This window comes from Aedes albopictus, chromosome 1 (assembly GCF_035046485.1).
Source record: "Aedes albopictus strain Foshan chromosome 1, AalbF5, whole genome shotgun sequence".
In the NCBI taxonomy this organism is placed as follows: Eukaryota; Metazoa; Arthropoda; class Insecta; order Diptera; family Culicidae; genus Aedes; species Aedes albopictus.
Window position 1 is genome coordinate 31,336,013 of NC_085136.1, and position 27,724 is coordinate 31,363,736.

The window sequence follows — 27,724 nt, forward strand, 5'->3', positions numbered from 1 at the left end:
GGATGTGAGTGTGAGGCGCTCGTTATCATCGCTCTAGTAGGCTTCCCCTAAATCCCACCCCGCAGATTACCAAGCCGACGACGACCACGACGTCAATAGCACCTCGCGCCTCGGCGCTCATCGTAATCAAAGTTGGCTACGCGAAAATCGCGAAACGCGAAAAATTGTGCAAGTGCAATGCGCACAGGCTACTTGGATGGATTTGATCCTCACGGCACCGATCATCGAGGACTACTACCAGTGGGATGGCGCCTTCGGTAGTCCGAGGGATTTCGTCGATGCTGGTCAGCAGCAGCGGCGGATCCAACGGGAAATGGGACGGATTGTGGTGGGACCAGTGCAGAAGACCATTGTTTGTGTGGAAGTTGTGGGTGTTGTCCTAATAGCTGATCGATTTGTTCTCGTTTTTTTCTTGCAGGACTACATCAACAACCTGGGAGGTCAGCAGGCGGAACCGCAACGGGTGGCCGCCCTAACCAGTGTGCAATCGACGAGTAACGACGAATTTTCTCCGGTTCTTTCGGCGAAATCGCACCGTAAGTATGCTTTGGGGTCGAGGTCACCGTCGGGTCAGTCGCCGGTCACCAAGAGCCGGAAGACGCCGCAGCAGAGTTCGGTGGCCGTCCTAACTCCGGCGGCCGTGTCCAGCAGCAATCAATCTCACAGCGGAAAGGAGAGTTCCGACAAGGAAACCGGTTCGCCCAAGTCCAAAACCTGGAAGGGCATCGTGGCTCGCCAGTTCCGGAAGATGCAGGGACAACCTGGATCTCCGGGTGCTCAAAACGCGGAGATGCTCCTACCGGATGGAGCATCCATCAACGTTCCCCTACAGTTGTGTCCTCCGTCGGACGAGAACCCGTACGTCCCACTACTGCTAGCCAAGTGCACCAACATTGTCGAATCCAAGGGTCTCGGGGTGATCGGAATCTACCGGATACCGGGCAACACGGCGGCCATAACCCAACTCACCGAACAGGTTAACCGGGGTATGGACGAAGTGACCCTCCGTGATCCCAAGTGGGACGACGTCAACGTGGTGTCCTCGCTGCTCAAATCCTTTATCCGAAATCTCCCGGAACCGTTGCTCCCGAACGAAATGTACCATAGCTTTATCAACGCCGACAAACTGACCGGCCAGCAAAGACTGATCGAGCTGAGGCAGCTCCTCCATCGGATCCCGGCGTACAACTACGAAACGCTGAAGCACCTGATGCGCCACCTGAACGTCGTGTCGACGAACGCCCAGGTCAACCTGATGGACCCCCGGAACCTGGCGATCGTGTTCGGGCCATCGGTGGTCCGCTCGGCGAACGAGTCGCTCGAGACGGCCGTCAAGGACATGAAACACCAGTGCCAGATCGTCGAGGTGCTCATCAATCATGTGAGTTTTCTCGGGGGTTTTAAGCGGGAACGCTCAAGACTAATTTTTCATTTCTTTCATCGGTTACAGTATTCCTACTTCTTCGAAGACGATCTATTGCCGAGTGTGGTGGAGAAACCGTCGACGACCACCGTCGATTGCGGCTTGGACGTGCCGTCAGCGTCGCTGTTGTTGGATAATGTTTCTAAAATTGAACGTAAGTAAATTTCTAGAGTTAGTATCGACCTTAACAGGGATTCTGCTTCTGAAACCCTTCGGGATTCTGCTTCAGAACCCTTCGGGATTCGGCTTCAGAACCCTTCGGGATTCGGCTTCAGAACCCTTCGGGATTCTGCTTCAGAATCCTTCGGGATTCTGCTTCAGAATCCTTCGGGTTACTGTTTCAGAATCCGTCGGGGTTCTTCTTCAGAATCCTTTTGGATTCTGCTTCAGAACCCTTCTGGATTCTGCTTCAGAACGCTTCGGGATTCTGCTTCAGAATCCTTCGGGATTCTGCTTCAGAATCCTTCGGGATTCTGCTTCGGAATCCTTCGGGATTCTGCTTCAAAATCCTTCGGGATTCTGCTTCAGAATCCATCAGGATTCTGCTTCAGAACCCTTCGGGATTCGGCTTCAGAACCCTTCGGGATTCGGCTTCAGAACCCTTCGGGATTCTGCTTCAGAATCCTTCGGGATTCTGCTTCAGAATCCTTCGGGTTACTGTTTCAGAATCCGTCGGGGTTCTTCTTCAGAATCCTTTTGGATTCTGCTTCAGAACCCTTCTGGATTCTGCTTCAGAACGCTTCGGGATTCTGCTTCAGAATCCTTCGGGATTCTGCTTCAGAATCCTTCGGGATTCTGCTTCGGAATCCTTCGGCATTCTGCTTCAAAATCCTTCGGGATTCTGCTTCAGAATCCATCAGGATTCTGCTTCAGAATCCATCAGGATTCTGCTTCAGAATCCTTCGGGATTCTGCTTCAGAATCCTTCGGGATTCTGCTTCAGAATCCTTCGGGATTCTGCTTCAGAATCCTTCGGGATTCTGCTACGGAATCCTTCGGGATTCTGCTTCAAAATCCTTCGGGATTCTGCTTCAGAATCCATCAGGATTCTACTTCAGAATCCTTCGGGATTCTGCTTCAGAATCCTTCGGGATTCTGCTTCAGAATCCTTCGGGATTATGCTTCAGATTCCACCGGAATTCTGCTTCAGATTCCACCGGAATTCTGCTTCATAATCCACCGGAATTCTGCTTCAGAATCCACCGGAACTCTGCTTTAGAATCCACCGGAATTATGCTTCAGGATCCACCGGAATTCTGCTTCAGGATCCACCGGAATTCTGCTTCAGGATCCACCGGAATTCTGCTTCAGAATCTTTCGGGATTCTGCTTCAGAATCTTTCGGGATTCTGCTTCAGAATCTTTCAGGATTCTGCTTCAGAATCCTTCGGGATTCTGCTTCAGAATCCTTCGAGATTCTGCTTCAGAATCCTTCGGGATTCTGCTTCAGAATCCTTCGGGATTCTGCTTCAGAATCCTTCGGGATTCTGCTTCAGAATCCTTCGGGATTCTGCTTCAGAATCCTTCGGGATTCTGCTTCAGAATCCTTCGAGATTCTGCTTCAGAATCCTTCGGGATTCTGCTTCAGAATCCTTCGGGATTCTGCTTCAGAATCCTTCGGGATTCTGCTTCAGAATCCTTCGGGATTCTGCTTCAGAATCCTTCGGGATTCTGCTTCAGAATCCTTCGGGATTCTGCTTCAGAATCCTTCGGGATTCTGCTTGAGAATCCTTCGGGATTCTGCTTGAGAATCCTTCGGGATTCTGCTTGAGAATCCTTCGGGATTCTGCTTCAGAATCCTCTGGAATTCTGCTTCAGAATCCTTTGGGATTCTGCTTCAGAATCCTTTGGGATTCTGCTTCAGAATCCTCTGGGATTCTGCTTCAGAATCCTCTGGGATTCTGCTTCAGAATTCTCTGGGATTCTGCTTCAGAATCCTCTGGGATTCTGCTTCAGAATCCTCTGGGATTCTGCTTCAGAATCCTCTGGGATTCTGCTTCAGAATCCTCTGGGATTCTGCTTCAGAATCCTCTGGGATTCTGCTTCAGAATCCTCTGGGATTCTGCTTCAGAATCCTCCGGGATTCTGCTTCAGAATCCTTCGGGATTCTGCTTCAGAATCCTCTGGGATTCTGCTTCAGAATCCTCTGGGATTCTGCTTCAGAATCCTCTGGGATTCTGCTTCAGAATCCTCTGGGATTCTGCTTCAGAATCCTCTGGGATTCTGCTTCAGAATCCTCTGGGATTCTGCTTCAGAATCCTCTGGGATTCTGCTTCAGAATCCTCTGGGATTCTGCTTCAGAATCCTCTGGGATTCTGCTTCAGAATCCTCTGGGATTCTGCTTCAGAATCCTCTGGGATTCTGCTTCAGAATCCTCTGGGATTCTGCTTCAGAATCCTCTGGGATTCTGCTTCAGAATCCTCTGGGATTCAGCTTCAGAATCCTCTGGGATTCAGCTTCAGAATCCTCTGGGATTCTGCTTCAGAATCCTCTGGGATTCTGCTTCAGAATCCTCTGGGATTCTGCTTCAGAATCCTCTGGGATTCTGCTTCAGAATCCTCTGGGATTCTGCTTCAGAATCCTCCGGGATTCTGCTTCAAAACTCACCGGAATTCTCGGTCAAAACTCACCGGAATTCTCGGGATTCTGCTTCAGAATCCTCTGGGATTCTGCTTCAGAATCCTCTGGGATTCTGCTTCAGAATCCTCTGGGATTCTGCTTCAGAATCCTCTGGGATTCTGCTTCAGAATCCTCTGGGATTCAGCTTCAGAATCCTCTGGGATTCAGCTTCAGAATCCTCTGGGATTCTGCTTCAGAATCCTCTGGAATTCTGCTTCAGAATCCTCTGGGATTCTGCTTCAGAATCCTCCGGGATTCTGCTTCAGAATCCTCCGGGATTCTGCTTCAGAATCCTTCGGGATTCTGCTTTAGATACCTTCGTGATTGTGCTTCAGATACCTTCGTGATTGTGCTTCAGAATCCTTCGGGATTCTGCTTCAAAACTCACCGGAATTCTCGGTCAAAACTCACCGGAATTCTCGGGATTCTGCTTCAGAATCCTTCGGCTTACATGGGAAGAATTCTCGGAATTCGTTTTAAAGATTCCCGCAGAAACTTCTTGTAGGGACTTTTCAAGAAATTGCAGCTGACGATTCCTTCAGAAATTTCTTCCAAGGCTTCCAGAAATTTCATCTGAGGATTCTTCCAGGAACTCCCTCTGTTAACCACTTCAGGATTGCCATTTGGGAATTCCTTCAGGGATTCCAACTCCAACTCCGGAGCTTCTCCTGGGGACAACTCCAGTATCTCCATCTGTCGGTTACTCCAGGAAATTCTACTGAAGATTCTCTCAGAATGCCTGCTATGGATTCTTTCATGTACTTTTATAGATTGGTTCTGGGGATTATTCCAGGAATTCTTCCAGAAGTTCGTCTAGAGTTGCCTATAACAGTCTGATACTCCTTCGACAATTAATTCTTTTCAAAAGAACTCCTGGAGGATTAAAAAAGGAACTCCTGGAAGATTCATAGGAAGAACTTCTGGGAAATTTCTGAAAGGAACTTCAGGAGGTTTCGCACAAAGAACAAAGAATTAACTACAGTAGAGTTCCCAGAAAGAATTTCCCAGGAATTCTTTCCGTGAATCTTCCAGGAGTTTCTTCTTTGAATCCTCCAGGTAGTTCTCCCATGTGTTCATTCTGGGAGTTTTTCAAAAGTTCCTTGAGAAACCCCCAAGTCGAATTCCTGGAACTTCTGGAGGAAATTTCAGAAGAAAGTCGTAGAGGGTTTCCGTAGATTCCATATAAAGAAATGCCAAAGAGAACTCTTTCAAGGAAGTTCTGATGGAATCCCAGAGAAACTTTTGGAGAAAAATCACGAATAACTTCCAGGAGAACTCCAGGAGGAGTTTCTGAGGAAATCTCAAAAGGAGTTTCTGGAGGAATTTCAGAAAACATTGGAGGATTCTCTGGAGAGATCTTTCAAGGATCCACTGAAGGAAGCCCTGGAGAATACTCTGAAGAAAGTCCTAAACGATTCATAGTACAAACTACTGGAACGTTTCCAAAACAAATTCGCATAAGGAATTATTCAAACATTCCCAGAGTGAACTCCTGGAGGATTATTTGATAGAACTCTTGAAAGTAGGAAATTTTGTGGACTTTATACAAGGCGATTTGAGAGGGAAACCTGCAGAAGTTCTTGAAGGAATCCATGAACAAATTGTTGGATGCAATCTAGTGGAAACTTTTGGAGAAATCCCAAAAGAAGCTTCTGGAGAAACTGCTGGACGAATCTCAGAAATACTTGTAGTTTTGTTGTATATGTATGGCTCTAACCAGATCAGATATTGAAGTATTACAAACGATGCTGACATATCTACGGGCCTTTATTAATCTGCTGAACATTTCATGAGCCAAGTCTTGCACAGGCTGACTTTGATTATAAGGTCTATGTTACGAGTTACTGAGGAAGTTCTGGAACACTAATCACAATAGAACCTCAGCTTTTCTTCGAATTATGATTACTGAAAATCCAGAAGTTGGTTTTGTTCAATCTATGGATCTCCGAGATCCCTACGAACCACTACCTAATCTAAAATGCAGATTTGTAATATGAACAAGTTGGCGAAAGCTCTCCAAATTCTCCTTAAGTCTTACTTCAAATGTTATAGAGGCTCATTGATCTTTAGCGATCTACAAAGCATCCAGAGACCCATGAACTGATTAACACTTAACAAATATAATAGGCTTTCCAAATTATCCTGGAATAATGAATCCGTGGAATATCTTGAAGCACTAGTTTAGACTACGTTAGTTACTTACAGGTCAAAATCCACAGTCTGAATCTATCTCTAACCACCTATCATCTTTGTTTCTTCTTCTCCCCTCACCTTCACAGCCTTCAAAGAATCATCCAAGGAGAGTAGCTCCCACTTTGTGGCTCAGATCGTACAGGCGGCCAATAGAAAGATTCGAAGAACGGCACAGCGCAAGAGCACCATGTCCTCGACGACACCGGACACCCTCTCACTAGACAGTACAACGGTAAGTTTCCTGCTTTTTTGCTTCTTCTGTTTCTACAAGTAACAACCCTACTCTAGCTTTACAATGGTTTTGAAGAATTGGTCATCGTCATTTTCGTTAAGATCAGGATACAACCGATTGACTCTAGATTATTTTGAGCACTCGGTTATCTATAAAATCATCTGCACTGAATGTTATCCTGATTATGCTCGCCCATTTTGTTTCCCAAAGAATTCCTGGAAAGGGATTTAAAATCATACAGCGTAAGAGAGTACTTACACTCGGCGAGGACTACCATAAAAGTCATAAGAATAATAACAAAACAAAACTATGAAGAATCTGAATTTCATAATAGGAACTCATTGACTCGAACAACTAATTTGATGTCACGTATTTTGATGACCAATTAGTCTTGAAGAGGGTTTGATAACCGCCATAAAACCTAATATCTTTTGATTTAGTTTTATAATGGTTGTAAGAACCTCTTATAGTCTATTCCAAAAGCTAGACTTTACATATACTGGCGTGAGTGAGAAATGGACAAATTGAGGTGAAATTTGCGAAAAAGTTACTCGTCCTCTCGGTGAGACTCGAACTCACGACTCCTACTCCGGCTCTTATAGTCTATTTGACTAAAAAATGTTACTTTGGATTGTATCTGGCGTTGTGAATGTTTTGTGGCCAATTCTTCTTTTCAAATTTTAATAGGTTTTATCATAGCTTCCACCAAGAGCAAATCTAATTTCACAATGTTTGATGAGTCGCGCTTTTTACCCTTTCACCTTTCCATTCCACAGTCAGCGGAATCGAAGGAACAATCCTCTCGATCATCATCCCAGCAGCACCACCACCATCGGTATCTCCATCCGAGCAGCGCAGCTGGTCTCGTTTCCGGTGCCGCGGGCGACAACCGTTTGTCTTCGCCGCCGGATCCGGCGGCCAGCCCGGGCGTACACTCCGACGACAGTCAAAAGGAGAATCAACTGCTGGTTCATCAGCAGCAGCAGCACTACTATCATCATCGTCATCAACAACAACAGCAGCAGCAACAGCACCATTTCTATCACAATCTTCGCGGAGAACCCGGTGGAGTCGTAGGAGGCGGGAATCGGCACCACAGCACCACCAGCCAGAGCAACGACGACAACTCATCAGTATTAAACCGATCGTCCGAGGACGACTCGAACGACAGCGCATTTGCCGATAATGGTGAGTTGGACTTATCAACATATCTATCATCTAAGATCTACCTGAACATTCGTTACAGTGTATCGAAAATACTACCCATGGTATTACTCGTGAGAGAGAATGAGACACAGAGAGTCGACCTTGTCAGTATTTCCTAGCTCTTCTAGAACATTAATCCAAATCTCCCTAGACATTTCTCAGCTGTCTTCTCCCAATCGATGGGAAGATGGTTTGATGGAATTTGAACCCGTTTTTCCCGTTTGAACTCAACTCTCTCGCTCTCTCGCAAACTCTCTCAGTGATGATGCGCGTGTGATCGTGCGGAATGGGATGCCACAACAGTGGTTCCCGTCTGACGACCTCTACCCTAAAGGTACCCAGAGTGTATTGTTTAGAAAAAAAAATCCTGTTTCCGGCGCTAATCAATCAACTGCTGTTCTCTAATAGTGTGTTTCCTGAATTACTCTGACTTGGTTACTAATAGCTTAGTGTTTTGCGCTGGAACGTGAACTGACAAGCGTATGTTTCTCAATGCCAAGAAAAGTGTCAAGGGTGAGACCTTTCCATTTTATTGTTTTGTACCATTCAGTTATTACTTGAGACTTTAACTTCTTAACTCCAAAAACGCTGAGAACAGAAAGGAACTGTGATAGGTGTTGTTAAAACAAAATGCAACGACGACAACTACGAGACGAGCAAGTGCTCGACATGACCACATCAGTCACTCAGTTCCGTATGTCCCAGCACCGAGTGCAGTAAACATTCTAAAACATGATATTTTACCACAGTACTTGGAGGCGGTACACAGATCTACAGTAACAACACACAGCAACACAGTATAGACCACCTCACGGCGAAATTATATCTCTTTCGCTCTTTCAGAGAGTTTGAAAACAACAGGACCAGTTCCTGTCAAATTTGACAGGTGTTGGTCCTGATGTTTTCTAATTTCCCGTAGGAGAGAAAGAGAGCGATTTCTTGATGACGTCACCGTGCAATGGAGTATTTGCGGACGCAAAGAGATGGTGAGGAGCATACAAGCCCCAGCACAAGAAAACCGTCGTCAATGCAACGTTTTGAGAACCGGATCGCCACATTGTAGACCAAATTTGGTCGAATAGGACAGTAAATGCAGGCGAATCGACCAACAAGGCCAGGTCGTTGATTATAGGACCTCTGCTAGGCGGTGGTGTTCATCATGATCATACTGAGGTTGACGGGTTCGACTTTTCGTAAAGGAAATTTCCTTGACCTTCTTGGGCATAGAGTATCTTCGTGTCTGCTAGAATGTAAACACAAGCGTTTTTTTTTAACCTTCCTTAACCGTTGTGTGTCCGACAAATTTTATGCTTTTTTCTACACCGTGCTTTTCAAATGGGCGCTGGATACCCGGGTACCCTGTCGGCCACATAAGGGCTAAGCATTAAGGTCAGAGAAGAGAATTGTTTGACAAAAGAGACACAAAACAAGTAACAAAGAAGGCGTGGCAATTACCATAATCGCACCATACTTTGCGCACTGAGGGCTTAACTTCGTTAAGGACAGACTTGTTAGAATCCCAAAATGGCCGCCACAATGGCCGACTTTGGTACCTACTCACGATTTCGAGGGCACAAATCTCTTAGTAAACATAACCAGCGCACCTGATCTTCTTATTTTATGTTTATTACAAGTGAGCAAGAACAGAATAATAAAATGCACTGTTGTTTAAAGCTTGCTTCTTGAGATTTGTGCGTCTGAAGTTCTGATGCACTGTTGAAGCGGGATTTCAAGATGTTTGTCCTTAAACAATGTGTATTGCTGATTCATAATGCAAACTTTTTTTCACGAAATACTAGCTAGTGATTGTGGGCATGTGGAAAACATATACAGTGTATCAAACAATTGTCCGTACAGCAAATTTTTTGTCGAAATAATTTTCCCATCAAATGTTTATATTTTTTTTATACGTCAATCAAAACCGCTGAAGTTTTGACCAATCATTAATCATATATTACTGCTCTATTGGTAAAATTTTGAGCGAGATCGAATAAGTTTTCTGAAAGTTATAGAACTTTTAGTAAAACTTATAAGATTTTTGAACACATTTTTAAAACATTATATCTCAATATGTAGTCGATGAAACTTTTTCAATCTTTTTTGTGTTACAGTTGATACCTAAGGCTTTCATATGCAGCTTCGTTTGAGGTTTCATATTCACTACAAAAAATATGAAAAATTTGCCTATGTAGTTGACGGTATTTAAAAAATTACCATATTTTGAACATATAATCTGCCAAACGTTTTCTACCAATAAAAGTGCATTAACTGAAAGAAAAATGCATAGGACCTACTCTTCATTTGTTGTTTAGTAGGTCCTGTATAAAAATATTACATTAAGAGAGTTTAAAAAAGTTGAAAACACTTGGCACTTTTATTGATCAAAATATGATAAATTTCCAAATAATACTCTGAATATATACAGTTTTTTCATATTTTTTGTAGTGAATATAAAACCTCAAACGAAGCTGCATATGAAAGCCTTAGGTATAAGCTGTAACACAAAAAAGATTGAAAAAGTTTCATCGACTACATATTGAGATATAATGTTTTGGAAATGTGTTCAAAAATACTAAAAATTTTACTGAAGGTTCTATAACTTTCAGAAAACTTATTCGATCTCGCTCAAAATTTTACCAATGGAGCTGCAATATATGGTTTATGATTGGTCAAAATTTCAGCGTTTTTGATTGACGTATAAAAAAGTTATAAACATTCGAATGAAAAATTATTTTGACCAAAAGATTGCTGTACGGACAATTGTTTGATATACTGTAAATATAGAAAAAAATAGCTTCAAATGAGTGGTTATCACCCAAATACGCAATGTTTAGCACTGCGCAAAGTTTGGTGCCTACACGCAGGGCCGGATCTAAGGGGGGGCCGGGGGGGGGCGGTCCCCGGGCCCCCACATTCTAGGGGCCCCCACAAAAACCTTTTTTGGTTGCTAACATTAGCTTTTTTTTCATATTACTCAAGTACTGTACTGAAAATAAAGAAAACCATTGTTGGTCATCCCTCCGAGGGGCCTCCACATCCCCTCGGGCCCCGGGCCCCCACAATCCTTAATCCGGGCCTGCTACACGGTAGTCTGTATCCTAACTTGTAACAGATAATCTCGTTTATAATCAATTACTATTTACCCAAAATTAAAACTATTCGACGATAGCTTTTCCTAGGGATCCAATGTTTACCAACTCTAATGCAATCCTATTCTGTTCAAGTTGGGACAAACGTATGTCGCAACAAATACAGGTTACGACATTGTCATTATTGTTGCACTGTGGTTTAAATTTGGAAACTAGCCATAAGCAATATATTATGGTGCCAGCACCAAACCGATTAGCGACGTTTTGACAAGCGACACTTTTCGACTAGCGACACTTTTTTTCAGTACCGGGTGTAGTGCGCTGTGTGCGTTCAATGATGCACTATCATATACGTCACTTCCGATGTTTGTTGTGAACGAACCAACAAAAACAAAAATATTTTTCTCAAAAAAAGTTTTTTGATTTCCTACCGAATTCATAATAAGCAGCGGGAACATTTTTGCTCGGGCACTGCCGACGCCCGACGTCGACCTACCTTCGCGACCACGTCAACGGGTTACCGTGGCGACTAACGAACCGCGCGAGCCGCAATCGCAGCAAGCGGGTTCAAATTTGAATGTTGGAGTAGAAGTGAACATTTTCTCGTGCGGACAGGACGCACGACGCACATTGTCGATGATTAGAATAACGAAATTAAATTGTAAAGACATTTTCTGTGATTAGGCTTTTAATAAATTAAATTAGTTTAAATCCAAACGCGTGGTTTGTAAAACTCTAAAGTGGCTTTGGTGACGGAAGAGTAAGTTTCGGTACGGTCGTTTGTCGGAACGTGGGTTTGTCTTCAGTGCGCGACTGTGGTGTTACGCGGTGAGGTACCCGAGAGAAGCTGGAACTGGTGCTTCTCCCCCAACAACGGTCCCGCAGGTGAGCCCTCTGACGGTTTTCGATTGCCAGTGAACCTACTTGAACACTGTAGATGCCTGCTAATCTCCGGCAGATATCTCATTGGTTTCTTGTGTGAGTGTAGCTGGTCTGGCGGTACTGGAGTAGCATCCACGGGCAGGCAACCAAGCTCAAGCTTACAAGACTATTGCGATGTCAACAACGAGCGATGACCGTTGAAAAAAATAGGGTATGTGTGCCATCAGTAATCTCATGCTTACATTTTCATCCTATTTGAAAACAAGCGATTACGGCACCGATTGACTCCGTTCTTTTTACTTTCCTGGGTGTTCACTTCTAACAAAAAATACAAAAATAAGAAACAAAACAAACAGCGCTTCAATCCTTTTGTTATTTTTTTGCAATGAAAATGGGAGCCGCATGCTTAATAAGGGAACCAATACCCTATGTCGCAAAAACACACTAGGCTGCAAGGATCAGATCATCATAGATGCAATCACTCGTACCTTCTCGAGATACTGTAGTTGTACATGGTAGACGTTAACACCATCAGGCTAATGCAACATGCCAGTGCTTCCCAAATTGTACGCCACGAACCTTTCCCAGGTGCGCCGCAGGCTTATGTGTTGTGTCGAAACAAAAAGAACAAACTCTTTATTTGTATTTCGAAACACTTTTATTTTTTTTTGTTTAGTTAAACTAGTGTCGCATCACATTTTGTTTTTAATTTTTCCCTCAGTCTTCGATTGTTCCATAGGATTTCTGATATCCTTTATATATATCAATTGAAACCAAATTTTTAAATTTTAGGTTTTTGAAATTGTTTTTTGGACCTCTTAAGCTTCGGCTTAGCTTTTGATTTTACTATGACTTGGCTAAAGTTTTTATTTCAAGAATCTCGTTTACGTTCTTTTCAGAAAAATTACAAGGTCTTTGGAACAGCTTAGCGGCATGCAGATTTGCCGTTCTGATACAGTGAGGATTCGCTCGTAGGGTCACGACTGCGCCACGATTAGCGAATTGTGTTCGTTCGTTGGGACAACTGACAACTGATCAAAATACTCTAGACACACGCAAGTGACGAGAAATACGTCACGAAACACTCACATACTTGCACAAACCTTCTGTATATAGGAGCTGCGATGCGACGGCGGTCAGATGTCAAACTCGTTTTGACATCGATTTTGACATTGACAGTGCTTTTTAGTTGGGTTTTGCCCCAACCAGCGAACATTCAACCATCGAGACAGCCCATCTAACGAGCCGCCAACGAACGAATCGGGACTGTAGTGTGCAGACCTTGCTTTAACCTTTTTGAACCGGACTGTTTCATTAGTACTGCCGCAACCTCGCTGAACTCGAACAAGTTTGTATGCTTGGTTTCATAATCCGGGGTTTTATATGGCCACTCCAGCCCCAAAGGGTTAAGTTGAAATTTCTGAAAATAAAAAGTTCAATCAAAGCCCACCTGGCAAGTCCTTTACAATATCTTCATGTGTCTTAATTTGCCAAAATTTTCCAAAATAAATAAAAGTGTTTGAAAGTGTGTTTCTGCAAAAAAAAAAAAAAACGAAATTTTGGTCTAGTTCTGTGAAGTTATTTTAAGTCATTTAGAATTCCTTAAATATTGCAAGCGCTTTAGAATTTTTGGTTAAATTATTTAAAATCAGCAGCTTTTTTACCTGTACGACTGAGTTTTCTTTTCTTATTTATAAAGCTTCTATGATGAAATCAACATAAATTTTGAAATCTTACAAATATTTTATTGATCTTTAAGAAATTTATTAAAAATAGTTTTACAAATTTTCTCTGAATTCTAAGAAAACATGGAAACATGCAAAGAAGTGTTGCACGATTTTCTCTTTGACATTTTAAAGTGAAAGTTGTTTAAAATTTAAAAAAAAAACTTGGTGCGCCGCGATATTTTTGGAATTTTCAAAGGGCGCCGCGATAGCAACAAGTTTGGGAACCTCTGCAACATGCGATGCAGATGTGGAGTACGTGCCTGGTGGGATTTAAATCCATGTCTCCCCAATTCGCTAGACAGGATGCGTTAACCAATTTCGCTACAGCACAGGTAACGATTCTGCGACAAGTCGAAAGCCAACCTGAATCAAATATCCATCTCATCCCACGCTCTTTTTTGCAATTCTTCATCTCCTTCGGCCGTTAGTCCCTGTTCTGTGGCGAAGTTGGAAAAGCACCCTGTTCCGAGAATAGGGGAGATGTGGGTTCAAATCCCACCAGAACATATGTGAATTTTTTTCAGCAATTTTCCATTTCAGTTTGTTAAATTTTCAACACATTTGCGCTTATGGTTGTAGTTTATTTGCTTTTTTAAGCTTCTTCGTGCATTAGCTGACGCTCACCGCGCTGACGTTATGCACGCTCAGCATGCCAGTTTTTGTCATAAAATGACCCTAATGCACGACTAAGGATAAGAAAGAAAAATAAATATTCTAATTTTTCAAGAGAATTTCTGGTTAAATCTTTTATGCGATTTTTAGAAGGATTTTCCACAAACACTTGTTTTTGATGTCTGTAAACATTGTTAGAGATTTGCTTTGTCCACTTCAGACAGAATTTCGAAAAAAATCATATCAAATGGATTCATCTCTTTTTGGCAAAATTCTAACCTGGTTAAAAATGAAGAATGTTTGTATTATTTGAAACTTAACTTGAAGAATTCACTTTGATAGCTTCTCCTCAATATATGAGTTGCCTAACTCTAAATCAAGCATTACTTTACCATACCATATGTAACAAAATTTTAATATTACACTGAACTTGTACCGACTTTTCGAACCCTCTAAGCAGAATACCCTCTTCGAATAAGTGTAATCAGTTTCGTACCTTTTAATTCCGCCCTATGTTGCTTATCCTTTGACAGATACACGTATTTCGACTACCACTTGTAATCTTCCTAAGTGGATAACTGACACTGAGGAAGATTACAAGTGGTAGTCGAAATACGCGTATCTGTCAAAGGATAAGCAACATACGGCGGAATTAAAAGGTACGAAACTGATTACACTCATTCGAAGATTACAATGAAGTTTTTTTACGCAGTCCGTCCTAAAAAAACCGCGTTATTTCAAAAAAACGTCGTAAAAATCCACGTTTTTTTAAAATCACGCGTAAGTCATGTTTTACAAAAAAGCAGATAAATTTTGATAGAAAAAAAAAAACATTTCTAATTTTTTGATGAGTTGTGTATAAATGTCCCAGCTTCCGATTGACGCAAAAATTTTGAAAATCGGTGGTTGCCAACATGGTGAAAAAAAAGTTTTGATACAAAATTCAATTCAAGATGGCGGCCGAAATCAATATGGCCGACCAAACTTTTTATAACTGCAAAAAAGTACCTCTATCTTTTCTATATTCATCAACATTTCGTTTTGAAGTGGTTTCTGGGGAAATTTCTAGTTAACCTCCTAAATTAGTGAAGAATCTTCAAGGCTATGTGAAATCTCATAAAAAAACTTACATGGATTATTCCAAATTCCCCTTGCAGCTACGCCAATGCAAACTTTAATAATTAATCGCGAAACGATGAAAAACGATGAAGGATATTGTCTTATCTCATTAGGCCCTTTTTTCATGTTATGCTAGATTTAGTGACTCTTTCGAAGTTAGAAAAAGTGTTTTTTTTTTCAGCAGTATCTTCAGCAATTTTAATAGAAATTGTTATAGCAGTACATTAAAGAATTTCCTCTGAACTAGCCTTAACCACCTCTCATGAAAAACTTAGGCGTATCATAACTCTGAGATATTGTGACAATTTGTCATCAAAACAAACGCACTCATCACAATCCAAACATTTTGTGACAGATTTCTCTGTTCTTCACCAAAAGAGAAACAGTTTCTAATAAAAATAATGCACCGGAAGAACTTCAAAAAAATCCGTAGAAAAATAGCTTGAAAATTCCTGGAATCTCTGGAGGAATTGCATGAGATATTTCTGTGTAACCTTTGTAGGATTTTTGAAGGAATGTCGTTGGGAATTCCTGAAGGACACCTTGAAAAAAAAAAAAAAATCCGAAGGAATGCTTGGGAATTTTTCATAAGAATTCCTAGAGACTTACTTTGTAGGAATCTCTGAAGTAGGTAACTCATCTGTAGAAGTCATTATACTAATTTCTGAAAGAATCCTTGGAAAACTTTCCAAAAACTTCTCTGTAGAAATAGAAGTGAAGAATTTCCCAATGGAATTCATGAATGTTTTCTAAAGAAAGGTTTTCAAAAGGAATCCTGTCGAGAAATTTCTGGCTCTAGAATAATTTCTGAAACAATACCTGGAGCAAACGCTGATAAATTCGATTGAATCATTGTTAGCTAACCTATATGAACGTTTGATGGAATTTCTGGAGGAAACCAAAGATAAATTTTCGATGGAATTTTTGAAGGATTTTCGTGAAGAAACCCCGAATTAAAAGAATCTCGTGGAAAAGGGGTAGAAGGGCGAGGCCTCTCCAATTCACTGAAAATCTGATAAAATCAACGCATTTCACACAAGCTACGCATATTCACAAGAAAAGTACCGTATACCGTCTTACCCCGCTGGTTCGACACGTTTTAATACGACACTTTTTAATTCGTACCCCGCTTATTCGACACATGTCGAATTAAGAAGTGTTCAAATGTCACAGCGATGTACACTGTAAATGCAAAACAGTTTAATATTGCGCTTATACTCGCACCCGTAGCAACTCCTCTAGCAGAAGCTAATTCCGGAAGTTCTGAGTTGTTGCTATTCGACACCCAAACCGCCTGTAGACCAACCGGAATGAACTGAGGATGGTAACAATCGTAAAAAGAACGAGCTTTTCATTCGCACCACCACAATAACTGTTGAAATTATGTTCCATAACAAATAAGTAAATCAAAACAAAAACAAAAACAGAGTTGCCAAATTTCACTGAGAATGGTCGTGTAGGGTGACCAGTTTGTCGAATTAAAAGTTTACCCCGGTTATTCGACAACAGTCGGTGTCGTATTAGCGGGGTACTACGGTACCTCCGTTGGTAGAGTGGTAGAATTAGCATCTAAGTTAAAATACACAAAAAAAAACTAAAAAAAAAAGGTACCTCCGTTGGTCTGACCGCTTCTAATCTGCACATCGTTTGAATTAGAAATGGTTCCAACGTCAATCTGCTTCTTGGAACGGGATGAAACGAATCGCAGAATCAAGACAAAACAACATATAAGGTTCTCGATGCCCATAGGGTTGCTAGAAGTTCAAAATAAAAACAAACCCTTTTGTTTTACATGAAACCAAGGGGGGTAGACGGTGTATTCAACTGAATAAAAGTTTGCGTTTTGCCCTAACTACAGTACAAGTTACCGCATATGATTTTTAGTTATTGTATTTGAGTACACTCTGTCAATTATACACATCACCCCTATCAACCTAATCAGTTTCGCCAGAAAAGCATGTTCATGCTAAATATTCGCCTCAGTCGTTTCTCTTAACTGGGAATTTGGATTAGCGTTTACATCGGTCTATTTTCTTTCGGATTTTCCCAGAATCATCTGCACATTTTCCTGTTTGTCATTGATTGATCCCCTCTCGAAAGAAATGACCAGATAACCGTACAGGTTCATGTTGTTTGAAGAAGTCTACACATCCTATTTTACCGAAGATTTTTGTAATGATACTGCAATCAGTTTGAATAAAACTACTAACGGTTTTCGTTGAATTGTCGCAGCTTGTCTAACAATCTGCCAGATAACAGCGACCCCAGCATTTGAGTTAGATCAATCTACAGCTACCGGAACGTTGCTAACCGATGATTCCTCCCAACTCCCCACTTGCAGGTTCGATGTCCCTGAAGACGATCACGATCACGCTGGACAACAAGCTCCGTTCGTTGCGCAATTCCTCCATCGACGACTCCGATCGGGACGTGGTGGATACGATGCTGGAAAGTGACAACAGTAGCAGCTGCTACAGTGCCAGTGGTGGTACCGGCGGTGCAGGCCCTCTCGGAGGAGGAACCAATTCGACACCTACGCGCCGTTCGGTGCACCATTCGCGCCCTCTCACGCTCGGTGAAAACATTCCATATGCGGACGAATCACCGGAACGGCCGTTGATTCAGACGCGGGCCAAGCCGCTGCGGCAGCAGCATAACAACAACAATAATAATGGTGAGAGGTTTTACTTTTTAGTTCATCGCTTTTAGGTTCTTGGGGTCATATATGACCTACGGAAGATGCTGATTTTCAATCAGCAAAGATTAGCCATTTTCATGTCACCGTGCCCTAAAACAATCGGAATACTTCAAAATTTATATGTAATAACGATTAGATTCATTCAGGTCTAAATCTGATGTAAGGCTCAAGCGTCATCAAGCATAACGGAGCCGCAGTCAATTTTATTCTTAAAAATCATCTCTCATTACAGGAAACTTCCCGAAGGCGGCGGTGGACAGTTCGAGCAACAGCAATCTGGTCAACAACAACAACAACACCAGCTACGGCAGTGCTGGCAACGCGGACGATTCCGTCAAGTCGGCCCAATCTCAAAAGTCCATCGACAGTGGCGGGACGACCACAAATTCGAACGACAGCTGCGTCACGTTGGTCAACGAGGACGATGACGAAGATGACAAGGTGAACAACATCTCGATCAGTTCCGATGATACGGACACGTCCACAACAAGCAACCCCCGAGAAAAACTAACGTCCACCTACCGGATCGATACCGAGGTGCTGAAAAAGATGAACCGCATTCTGACCAACCTGGAACGGAAGGCCAACAATCTGGAGCGGAAGTTCAACCTGAACCGGTCGCTATCCCTCAACTACAAGAACCACAAGAATCTGGAGTGCTGTTGTGGGCACGCGGTTCCGGCGGCGCCCGGAGCCGTGATCCCGTGCTGTCACAACAACAACAACCTGCACGGCCACCAGAACCAGAACAACAACAGCATCAGCAGTGGTGGCGGCAGCGTGATGAGCATGAACGGCGGTCTGAACCTGCGGTCGCGCCTCATGCTGACCAAGGACGAGAAGACGGACAAGAACATCAACCGGCGGAGGCAGATTCACGACGTGAGTCAAACGGTGCCGATGGGCGGTGAGGCCGCCGCCGGAACGTGCTGTGGGGCGGCGACTACCGGACCGCAGATTATCCTGACTCCGTCGGCGGCGGTGAATCCTCCGACGGGTGGTCGAACCCGGAGGCAGATGGGGAACCGGTCGATCCGGAGGAGACACACCGTCGGGGGAACGCACGATTATGGGGCGACGACGGTGGTCAGCAAACATGGCGCGGTTGGGCATAATGGGTGTCCGCAGCAGCACCAGCATCAGCATCAAGGGATGGCGGCCAGAGTGATAGGGGCTTGTGGGGTGGGGCCGGTTGTGCCGCAGCAGGGGGTTTGTGGAGGTGACGAGAAGGAGACTCGATGTGACTGAGCGGGACGGAGCTAGGGATGTCACGGTGGTTGGATAAGTCGATTAACTGCGTGACATCTCTACCGACGGAACCGGCGACGTTCGATTGGTTTTCTTTGAAAAGGATTTGTATTTTTTGTGCACTTAGATGAACGTTTTTTTTGGGTAGGAAGAAGATATGATATTCCTACAAGGTTTGTCGATTTCAAAGTTTATTCGAAGGTCTACTGTTAGTACCTTAAATTGTTTGTAATTTTTGTCAGTTGTATCGAGAAAACTGTGGGTTGGCGTTGTTTATTCAATTCTTTCGTGGTACAACATATTATATCATTCATATTTATTAGTAGTAGTTACATTACAGAACGTCGATTTGGAACCTTGTCACACGATTTATAGTTCTTTCAATAAACGTTAGTTCGATTTCTTTTGAATGTCATTCTTGAGCATTTCAATGACTTCGTTTTTAAGTGTTTCTTGGGAGTCACCTATTATTTCCTTTTTGGAGCCACCATTATATCTTTTTGAAAAGGTCTCTTCAATTCGGGTTCAAGGGCCGTCCTAATTAATCTTAGAATTCATTCTTTTGCTCCTTAGGGACAAACCACATAACGCTTTGGAGCCACCCTCAAGAATTCTTGAGGACTACACTAAAATCTCCAAGGGGTCACCTGGTTGTCTCGCAAAGGCCACCGTATTGTCTCTTAGAGACCTCCATGAGGTACGTCTTAATGTCTCTTACAGGAACTACCTATCTCGTTGAGGTCACCGTAATGCGTCTCGACGGTGCTCTAAAGTGTCTTGGAAATGTCTCTTAGAGGGCTCTTCAATATGACATTATGGGACTTCCTCTTTGGAGCCACTCTAGATATTACTAAGGGCTTATCAAATGCCCCTCAGTAGCCACCTCAACGTCGATTGGATGTCATTCCAATGCCAATTTACAGGCCATGCAAATGTCCCTAAAGATGCCTCCCCAATATCATTTTGAGTGGCCTTTGGAAACCATTCCAAAATGCTTTGAGGGTCATCTTAATGTCCCTTAACCCTTTGGAGCCGGAGGGGTCATATATGACCCCGGCGATGAAACCGAGCATAACAAACGTGTTCGATACCAGCGAGGTTGCGTCAACAGCGGCAAACAAATCGGCTCCAAAAGGTTAAAGGTCTCCTCAAATTGGCTTTCAGCGCCGTAATGTGTGTGGAAGCCTCTCTAAAACACATCATGTCCCTTAGAATGCTCCTAAAGGTGTTTTATAGACCTTTTCAATATGATTTCATGGGGAGTCCTCTTAGGAGCCACCATAGATATTACTTATCAGGTTTCCAAATGTTCCTCAGGAGCCATCTTAATGTCGAATGGATGACACTCTAGAACCTTTGGAAATCATCATTTTGTCTCTTAGAGAGCTCTTCAATATGACTTTATGATGCCACCTCTGAGGAGCCACCCTAGATATTACTATAGTAGTACGTCAATTGGATGTCATTCCAATGCGATTTGAAGGCCAGACAAATGTTCTTAAAGTGGCCTACACAATATTACTTTAAAGACTGCGGCATCCTTTCTGTTAGGTCGTCACCGTAATTGTTCCCAGGGCACTCTATTGTCCATTGAAAGTCACTATTGTTTCTCGAAGGCCAAGGAAATGTCCTTTGCAAGCTGTATTTGTGGGCAATCCTAATGCATCTTTGGATCGATATTTTGTTCCTCATAGACCAGGGTCCTAATTACTTTAATGTCCTTGGGAAGCCACTCCGATTTGCTTTGAGGATCATCTTAATGTCCCTTAGAGGTTTTTAGGGCCCCGCAATATATGTGAAAGCCGCTCTAAAGTATCTTGGCAATCATTCTAATGTGGGCGCTACTAAGGTAATAAAGGGTCATATTGACTTCATGGGGCGTCCTCTTAGGAGTCACCTTAGATATTACTTAAAGGGTTTCCAAATGTCTGTCAGGCGCCACCTTAATGTAGCTTGGATGTAATTCTTATACGATTTAAAGCCCATGCTGATGCCCATAAAAGAGTTACATTACACATTACTTAGAGGTTTCCAAATGTCTCTCAGGAGCCGTCTTCATGCAGATTGGACAGCCCTTTAGAACCTTATGAAATCATTCCAATGAGGGCCATCCCAATGTTTCTTAGAGGTCTTCTCACTTTGGCTATAAGGGCCGTCTTAATGTATCTTAGCCTTCCTCATTACGCAATATGGATTTTGGGCTGTTCAGGCTGTCCCAATGTATCTTTGGAATAATATTTTTGTTCCTTAACAGCCACTCCCATGTTTCTTTGGAGTCCTAACTACTCTAATGCCTTTTGGAGGGTCATCTTAACTTTCCTCAGAGACTTCCTCAATTAGACATTCAGAGATGCAATGTGTGTGTGAAAGTCGCTCTGATGTAGCTTGGAAGTCATTCTAATGTGTGTCAAGGGCCATCCTGTGGTCCCTTAGAGGCCTCTGAGACTTCATGGAGCGTCCTTAGATATTATTTAGAGGTTTCCAGATGTCCCACAGGAACCATCCAAATGTCGACTGATTGGATGCCATTCCGATGTGATTTAAAGGCCATGGCGATGTCCCCGGTGAGGCCATCGTAGTATTATGGGCCGCCGTAATTCATCTAAGAAGCACCCTTCATCTTAGAAGTCTCCATCTTTCACGGTTCGAAGAAAGTCATTCTATTGTACCTCATAGGCCAAGTAATGTCCCTAGGAGGCCTCATCAATATAAGTTTTTGGGCCGTCCTAATGTATCTTAGGATCCACACCATTGTCCCTTTTAAAATGTTAGTTCTTCACACAACCATTGTCCCTTAGGGATCCCCATAATAACTCGTTGAACCCCTAATTACTCCAATGCCTCTTGGAAGCAGCTACTGAAATATGCTGTAAGGGTCATCCTAATGTCCCTAAGATATGGCTTTAAGGACTGTAATGTGCTCTGAAATTTCTTGGATCATTCTTATGGGCGTCAAGGGTCTTCTAATGTATCTTAAGGCTTCTTCAATATGACTTTCTGAGGCTATCCTCTTCGGAGCCACCTTAGATATTAGGATGGCTCCAGAAGGGACATTTGTACATCTCGAAGTATACTCTGTCTCTCTGGAGCCATCTTCATATCTAAGGTGGCTCCTAAGAGAAGCTACCTTATCGATTAAATGTCATTCCGATGTGATTGAAAAGCCATACAAATGTCCTCAAAGAAGCTTTCCTAAGGACGTCGTAATTTCTCTAAGATGCATCATTCCTCTTAGGAGTCATCATAATGTCTTTCAGGGCATCCATGAATGTCCGTCGAAATTCACACTCTATTGTACCTCAAAGACCAAGCATATGTCACTTGTAGGCCTCTTCAAAATCGACTTTTGGACCGTCCTAATGTATCGTAGGATCCGTACAACATCTCAATTTTTCTTTGGGGTCCTAAATACTCGAATGCCACTAGGAAGGTACTCTAACATGCTTTGTTGTTTCTCCTTAGAAGCCTCCTGAATATGGCTTTGAAGGCCGTCGCTTACGGAGTATCCAGGGGCCATCTTAGTGTCACTCTCGCGTCACCATATCATTTCTTAAGGTCCACCATAGTCCACCCTTGGAAGCCACTCTTGTGTGTTTTGAGGACCATCCCAATGGTTCAGAGAGGTCTTCTTAATGCTGCTCTAAGGTCTGATTTATTGTTTCTCAGAAGACATGTTTTGACCCTTAGGGGCTTCCTCCATGTTGCTACTTGTAGGTACCACCCTAGTCCCTAATATCTCTCTGGAGTCATCTTAGGCGTTACATAGAAGCCATTTCAATGCCTCTCAGGAGAAATTCTAGCGTCCATTGGAAGTCACTCTAGTGTCCCTTAGAGGTATCCCTTACATGGTTCGTTAAGAACCTCGTTATTGACCCTTTGGGAGTCATCCTAATGCTCGTAGGCATAATCCTTTGTAGGTACACCCTACTGTTCTAATGTGGCCAACGTAAGGCATTTTGGAGGCCACGCTAGAGAACCATAGGGACCACCATCGATGCTTTTTGGGGCTCCCTGTTGTTTCTTAGAGGTTATCATAATGTTTCCTAGGAATTGCAGCAGGTTTATGTACACTCGTAGAATAAACAACACACTTGGCGCTGAAATCTCTATTCGAATGAAATGACTCTACATTTGATTTACACTCGCGGCGAGTCACCTCATTCATGTCCAGGTTTCTCACCTCGATTTACGATTTGAGCTGAGTCATGTCACTCCACTTGTACGCTGAACACAATTAGCTTGCTTTTTGTGCTCATTCTACGAGGGCAGTGTAGTGCAGGCTGTGACACAATTGAACTTGAAGTGATTTCTCATTTTGAGCTCATACTACGAGAGGGGAGTGAGAAGAGCCAACTGAGATGATTCTTATTTCTTTTACATTTGACGTTTTTCTACTGCGAGTGAGAGATGAAATGTCCCTATCACTAAGATGCAGTTGAGTCAGACGACAACTCATTCCGTTTGATTCGAAATATCTCACCTCACTCCACTCGTATTTACGATGAAAAGCTAATTGAAGCGTCTCATTCGTATGTATATCTTATGACTGAAGTGAGGAAACATAAGTCGACCGAGTCGAAATGAGTAGTGAAAAGAGTGAATCGAAATCGGTGACTTGTATAGTTAAAACGGACTTATTCTGCGCGTGGAGTAAGGCGACACAGCCAGATTCGCACACCGAAGTGAGAAACTTCTACTCGAATGAGGTAAATTGAGGTGTCGTTTTCTCATTTTGCTCGTGGAAAAACTCCATTTGATCCGTGCGATAAGTCATTTGATTCGAGGCTTCTCACTTAAAAGTCGAGCTGTGTCACCACGCTTCATCGCTCATTGTACCAGCTGAGTGACGTGACGCATTTCAACTCGTATATCGAGTTGAGAAATCTCACCTCGAATGAGCTGTAAATCAAGTGGAGAGTCTCCTCATTCAAGTCGAGATTCCTCAACCCGAAAACTGAGTCAAAAGGCGTCACATCCCTCCACTCCTAGAATGAACACCAAATCTAGGTACTAGTCGCTCTATTGCTTGTGAAGATGATTTTGTTTTGTTTCACATTTGATGTTGTTCTACAGTGAGTGAGAGGTGAGATGTCCCTGTCACACATGAGAAATACGATAGAGAGTCGAGTCAGGCGACAACTCATTTCGTTTAATTCGAGATATCTCATCTCACTCCACTCGTATGAGCTCAATTAGAGCGATTCATGCGTGTATATGTATACTTATTTATCTACTGAAGTGAGGCAACACAGCTCCATGTCGAAATGAGGTGTGTAATGAGAAATTTCGAACTGAATTCGGTAACTTCTACAGTTAAAACGTACTTATTCTACGAGTAAAGTGAGGCGATACACAGCAAGACTCGCACATTGAAGTGAGAAACCTCGACTTGAATGAGGTGACTTGCCATGTAAACCAAAGGGAGAGTAATCTCATTCAAGCTGAGGTTTTTCCTCTAGACGTGAGAGTCGAGCCGTACCACCTCATTCTACTCGTAGTAAAACTTCATTGGATTCGATTCGAGGTGTCTCACTTCGACTTACTTCACTTGTTCTTTCGACTGTACACGTCATTCAATTCGATTAGGAATTGCTCACTTCACTACTCTTTTCGCAGTCGAGTCATAAAAGAATCCTACACATGAATTGCTCTAATTGGGTTCATTGTTAATAGGAGTGGAGTAGGATGAGATAGCTCGATCTCATTTGGCGATATAAAAAAACTAATCAAAAAGAATGAATCGTCGTTTGACGGCACTGCCATGTACTTCTCATCAGAAACAGAGACGTCTCACCTCTCACGCACGGCAGAACAACGTTAAATGAGAAGCAAATAAGAGAATCATCTCAGTTGACGCTTCTCACTTCTCATTCGTGAAGGGAGCACAAAATGAGGAAACACGTAATTCCTTGAACCAAATGAGCAAGTCACTTCTGGTGTGATCGAGACAGCTCATCTCACTCTCGTGTGAAACAAGTGGAGAGTGAACTGAAGTAAGCCACTTCACTTCTGCTGTCTCATCTTGCTTCACTCGTGAGATATCTCGACTCACATTGAGTTAATCGCCATTTGCATGCAAAGAGAAACTCATTAATCGAGATTTTACCACTTCTTCTGAGACATCAAGAAGACTTGCCTTACTCCACTTGCATAATAAATCTAAATGTACAACAACTGAGAGTGAGTTAACCTTGCTCATCTTAACCAGCTCATACCTCTTGACGCAATTAGTAGAAAACCATTGTCAGTACGTAACCGGAGGCTTCTTTAATCAGTGAAGAGACGTGATATATTGATTGGAGTAAGGTATTTTCATTTTAAAGCAAGTCTCTTCATTCTTGTTGAGATTTCTCACTTCGCTCGCATCGAGCTGTTTCTCGAATCGAATGAAGTGACTCATCGATGGGGAAATAGTAGATTCTTATTGGAATTTTGTCACTCAACAACTTTGCTGAGTAGTGAAAAGCATTTCAAGTTGATGCAGGAAAGAATGAAACAGTTTCTTGAACTGCAAGAAAACTGCAATAAAACAATTATTTCCCTTTCAGATGAACTCCCATCTACATCCTGTGTTCAACAAAGTTTTTGAACAGTACAATTCCTATAAGATTATCATTCATCATGCCATCTAACGGTGAAATCTTATCCTTTAATCGTCATATCTGTAAAACATATTCAGTGCACGAACAAATTTCCCCTTCTCAAGCGAATCCAACCAACAAAGCGCGCCTGTCCTGCTAGGCAAGACCAAACAAATCAAAAGTCGAATCAAAACATGCAAGACGAAAAGAACTGAAATTCATAATCAATAAACAACCTAACGGAGTACACACTTTAGAATAACCGAATCGTACCAAAAACATAAACGGGAAATGGCGGAAATGAGTTCCCCTAGTTCATTCCCATCTACGAGTGAGATCTATATTTTGGCGGCAAAAAGCGTCAAACATTTGTATACGCAGTCCAAGAAAATAATGGCCGAAACTGAAACACAACAACAAACAAACAAACAATATCACACATTTATACAGTATTTATACCGCGTCCTTTTTTACTGTGTGTAAGCTATACATAATCGTATTGAACCGAACCACGTTCCAAACACGGAGCACGGAAAAATTCTGACTTACATTTATCATGCCTGCTATTTCCACATCTGTCATACGAACATAACCTTAAAAACACGAAAATATTATAAACATAACCACAACCCAACCAATACGAATGCATACGAAATCAAAGTAGCCTAAAATACCATTCTAAACTTTTATGACTGTGAAAACATGGACACGTTATTTTCCGTGTTTTGACACGTTTCGACGACGGATCAAGTAGGCCTATAGTGCGCGGCGCAGCATCTGTCAAGGCCGTCGGAAACCATTTTCTCTCTTATAACAAGAAAACGTAAACAAAACAAATCGAAAAATACACTGAACATAATCAGTTCATCCCAATCGGCGATTGCTTTATCGAATATTCGAAACGAAAATTAGCGCAGCTCTCACCCAATAAGAACAACTACAAACAAACAAACACACGCTAAAAAAGAAAAAGACAAATGTGATTTTATTGTATCGCCCCCGCTTGATTTCCACCCTTTGGTTGGAAAGCTACCTTAATCTATATGTTTCCCCCTCCCCTTCCGCGTTTAAGTTGTTACGTATGTACGTTATTTTGTTACAAAAATTGTACTAGATCGTCTCGGTGTAAGTTAGTTGTTCTGCGTTACTCTTTATTTTGTTTCCCAATCTCTGTTTCTCGCACCTAACTCGACGAAAACCAGTTTTTTTTACATATAGGTAGTGTGTGAAGGCTTAGCTCTTTTATTATTTCTACGTCGAGCATCTTTCCAGCGTGGCGGCGTTTCAACGGTAGACAACTTCATAAAATGGAGGCCGTTACGCCGTTACGGCTTTACGCGAGCATTGAAGTGTGTGCGTGCGTGCGAACAAGCTGTTAATATATCTACTACATTTAAAAGCGAGTTTGTCGTACGACGACTCGGACATACAAAAATCATCGATTTCAACTGTTTATTTTTGTGTGTGTGCGTTACGTTAAGCGTGTGCGTGTGTGTGTGCGAATTCCCTATTCTCTCAAAACCCCAATCCCGCAGAACCCGTGTTTGACCGCTTAGTTTAATAAGGTGTGTTTGTGATTGGTGTCCTCGAGATGAAAGCTAGAAGCTAAAAACAAAAACCCCCCTTTTCCATGTGCTCCCCGCGTGCGCGTAAATTAAGCTTGAACAACAATCGTTCGTCATTCTGTTTGTGAATTACTGCAGCCTATCTATTTGTTTCAGTGTATATATTCATTTCATCGCGCACGCGCGTCTGCGCAGCGCATCCATAAGCAAACAATTTAGCGAGGTTTAAGTGGTTTATTGTGTCGAAAAGGTTATAAGTTAGCGAATACGTTGCACGGCAACTGCAAGAAAAAAAAAATCGGAAGCTGCTACAATAACTACAAGAACAACAACAACAACACATACACTGTGTTAAAACGTAATTCATAAAATTAAGGAGAAGTAATCAATTGCAAGTTGTAGGAATATTTCGATGAGCGAAAAAAGTTTGATGAGCGCGGCTAATGGACAGCATTAGGAGGAGAAGATAGAAACCGGAAACAGGAAATAAAAACGAACGATATGAAGGAATAATTTCATAAAAAAAAAACAA

General features: G+C 42.5%; 1 protein-coding gene across 5 annotated transcripts in view; it reads left to right on the forward strand.

The window, feature by feature from the left end:
* The window catches only part of LOC109428467 (uncharacterized), a 569,383-nt gene extending 542,919 nt beyond the window's left edge, over positions 1-26,464 (forward strand). For 4 of the 5 annotated variants that reach the window (XM_062844305.1, XM_062844307.1, XM_062844309.1 and 1 more), the window contains 6 exons: positions 419-1,381; positions 1,451-1,577; positions 6,320-6,465; positions 7,242-7,653; positions 17,442-17,774; positions 18,031-26,464. In XM_062844305.1, the coding sequence (XP_062700289.1) occupies positions 419-1,381; positions 1,451-1,577; positions 6,320-6,465; positions 7,242-7,653; positions 17,442-17,774; positions 18,031-19,046 (2,997 nt within the window). In that variant the 3' untranslated portion in view covers positions 19,047-26,464. Of the gene's footprint in view, positions 1-418; positions 1,382-1,450; positions 1,578-6,319; positions 6,466-7,241; positions 7,654-7,711; positions 7,950-17,441; positions 17,775-18,030 lie in introns of those variants that run through there. The other variant, XM_062844310.1, reaches the window with a different exon arrangement.
* The last annotated feature ends 1,260 nt before the right edge of the window (positions 26,465-27,724 follow it).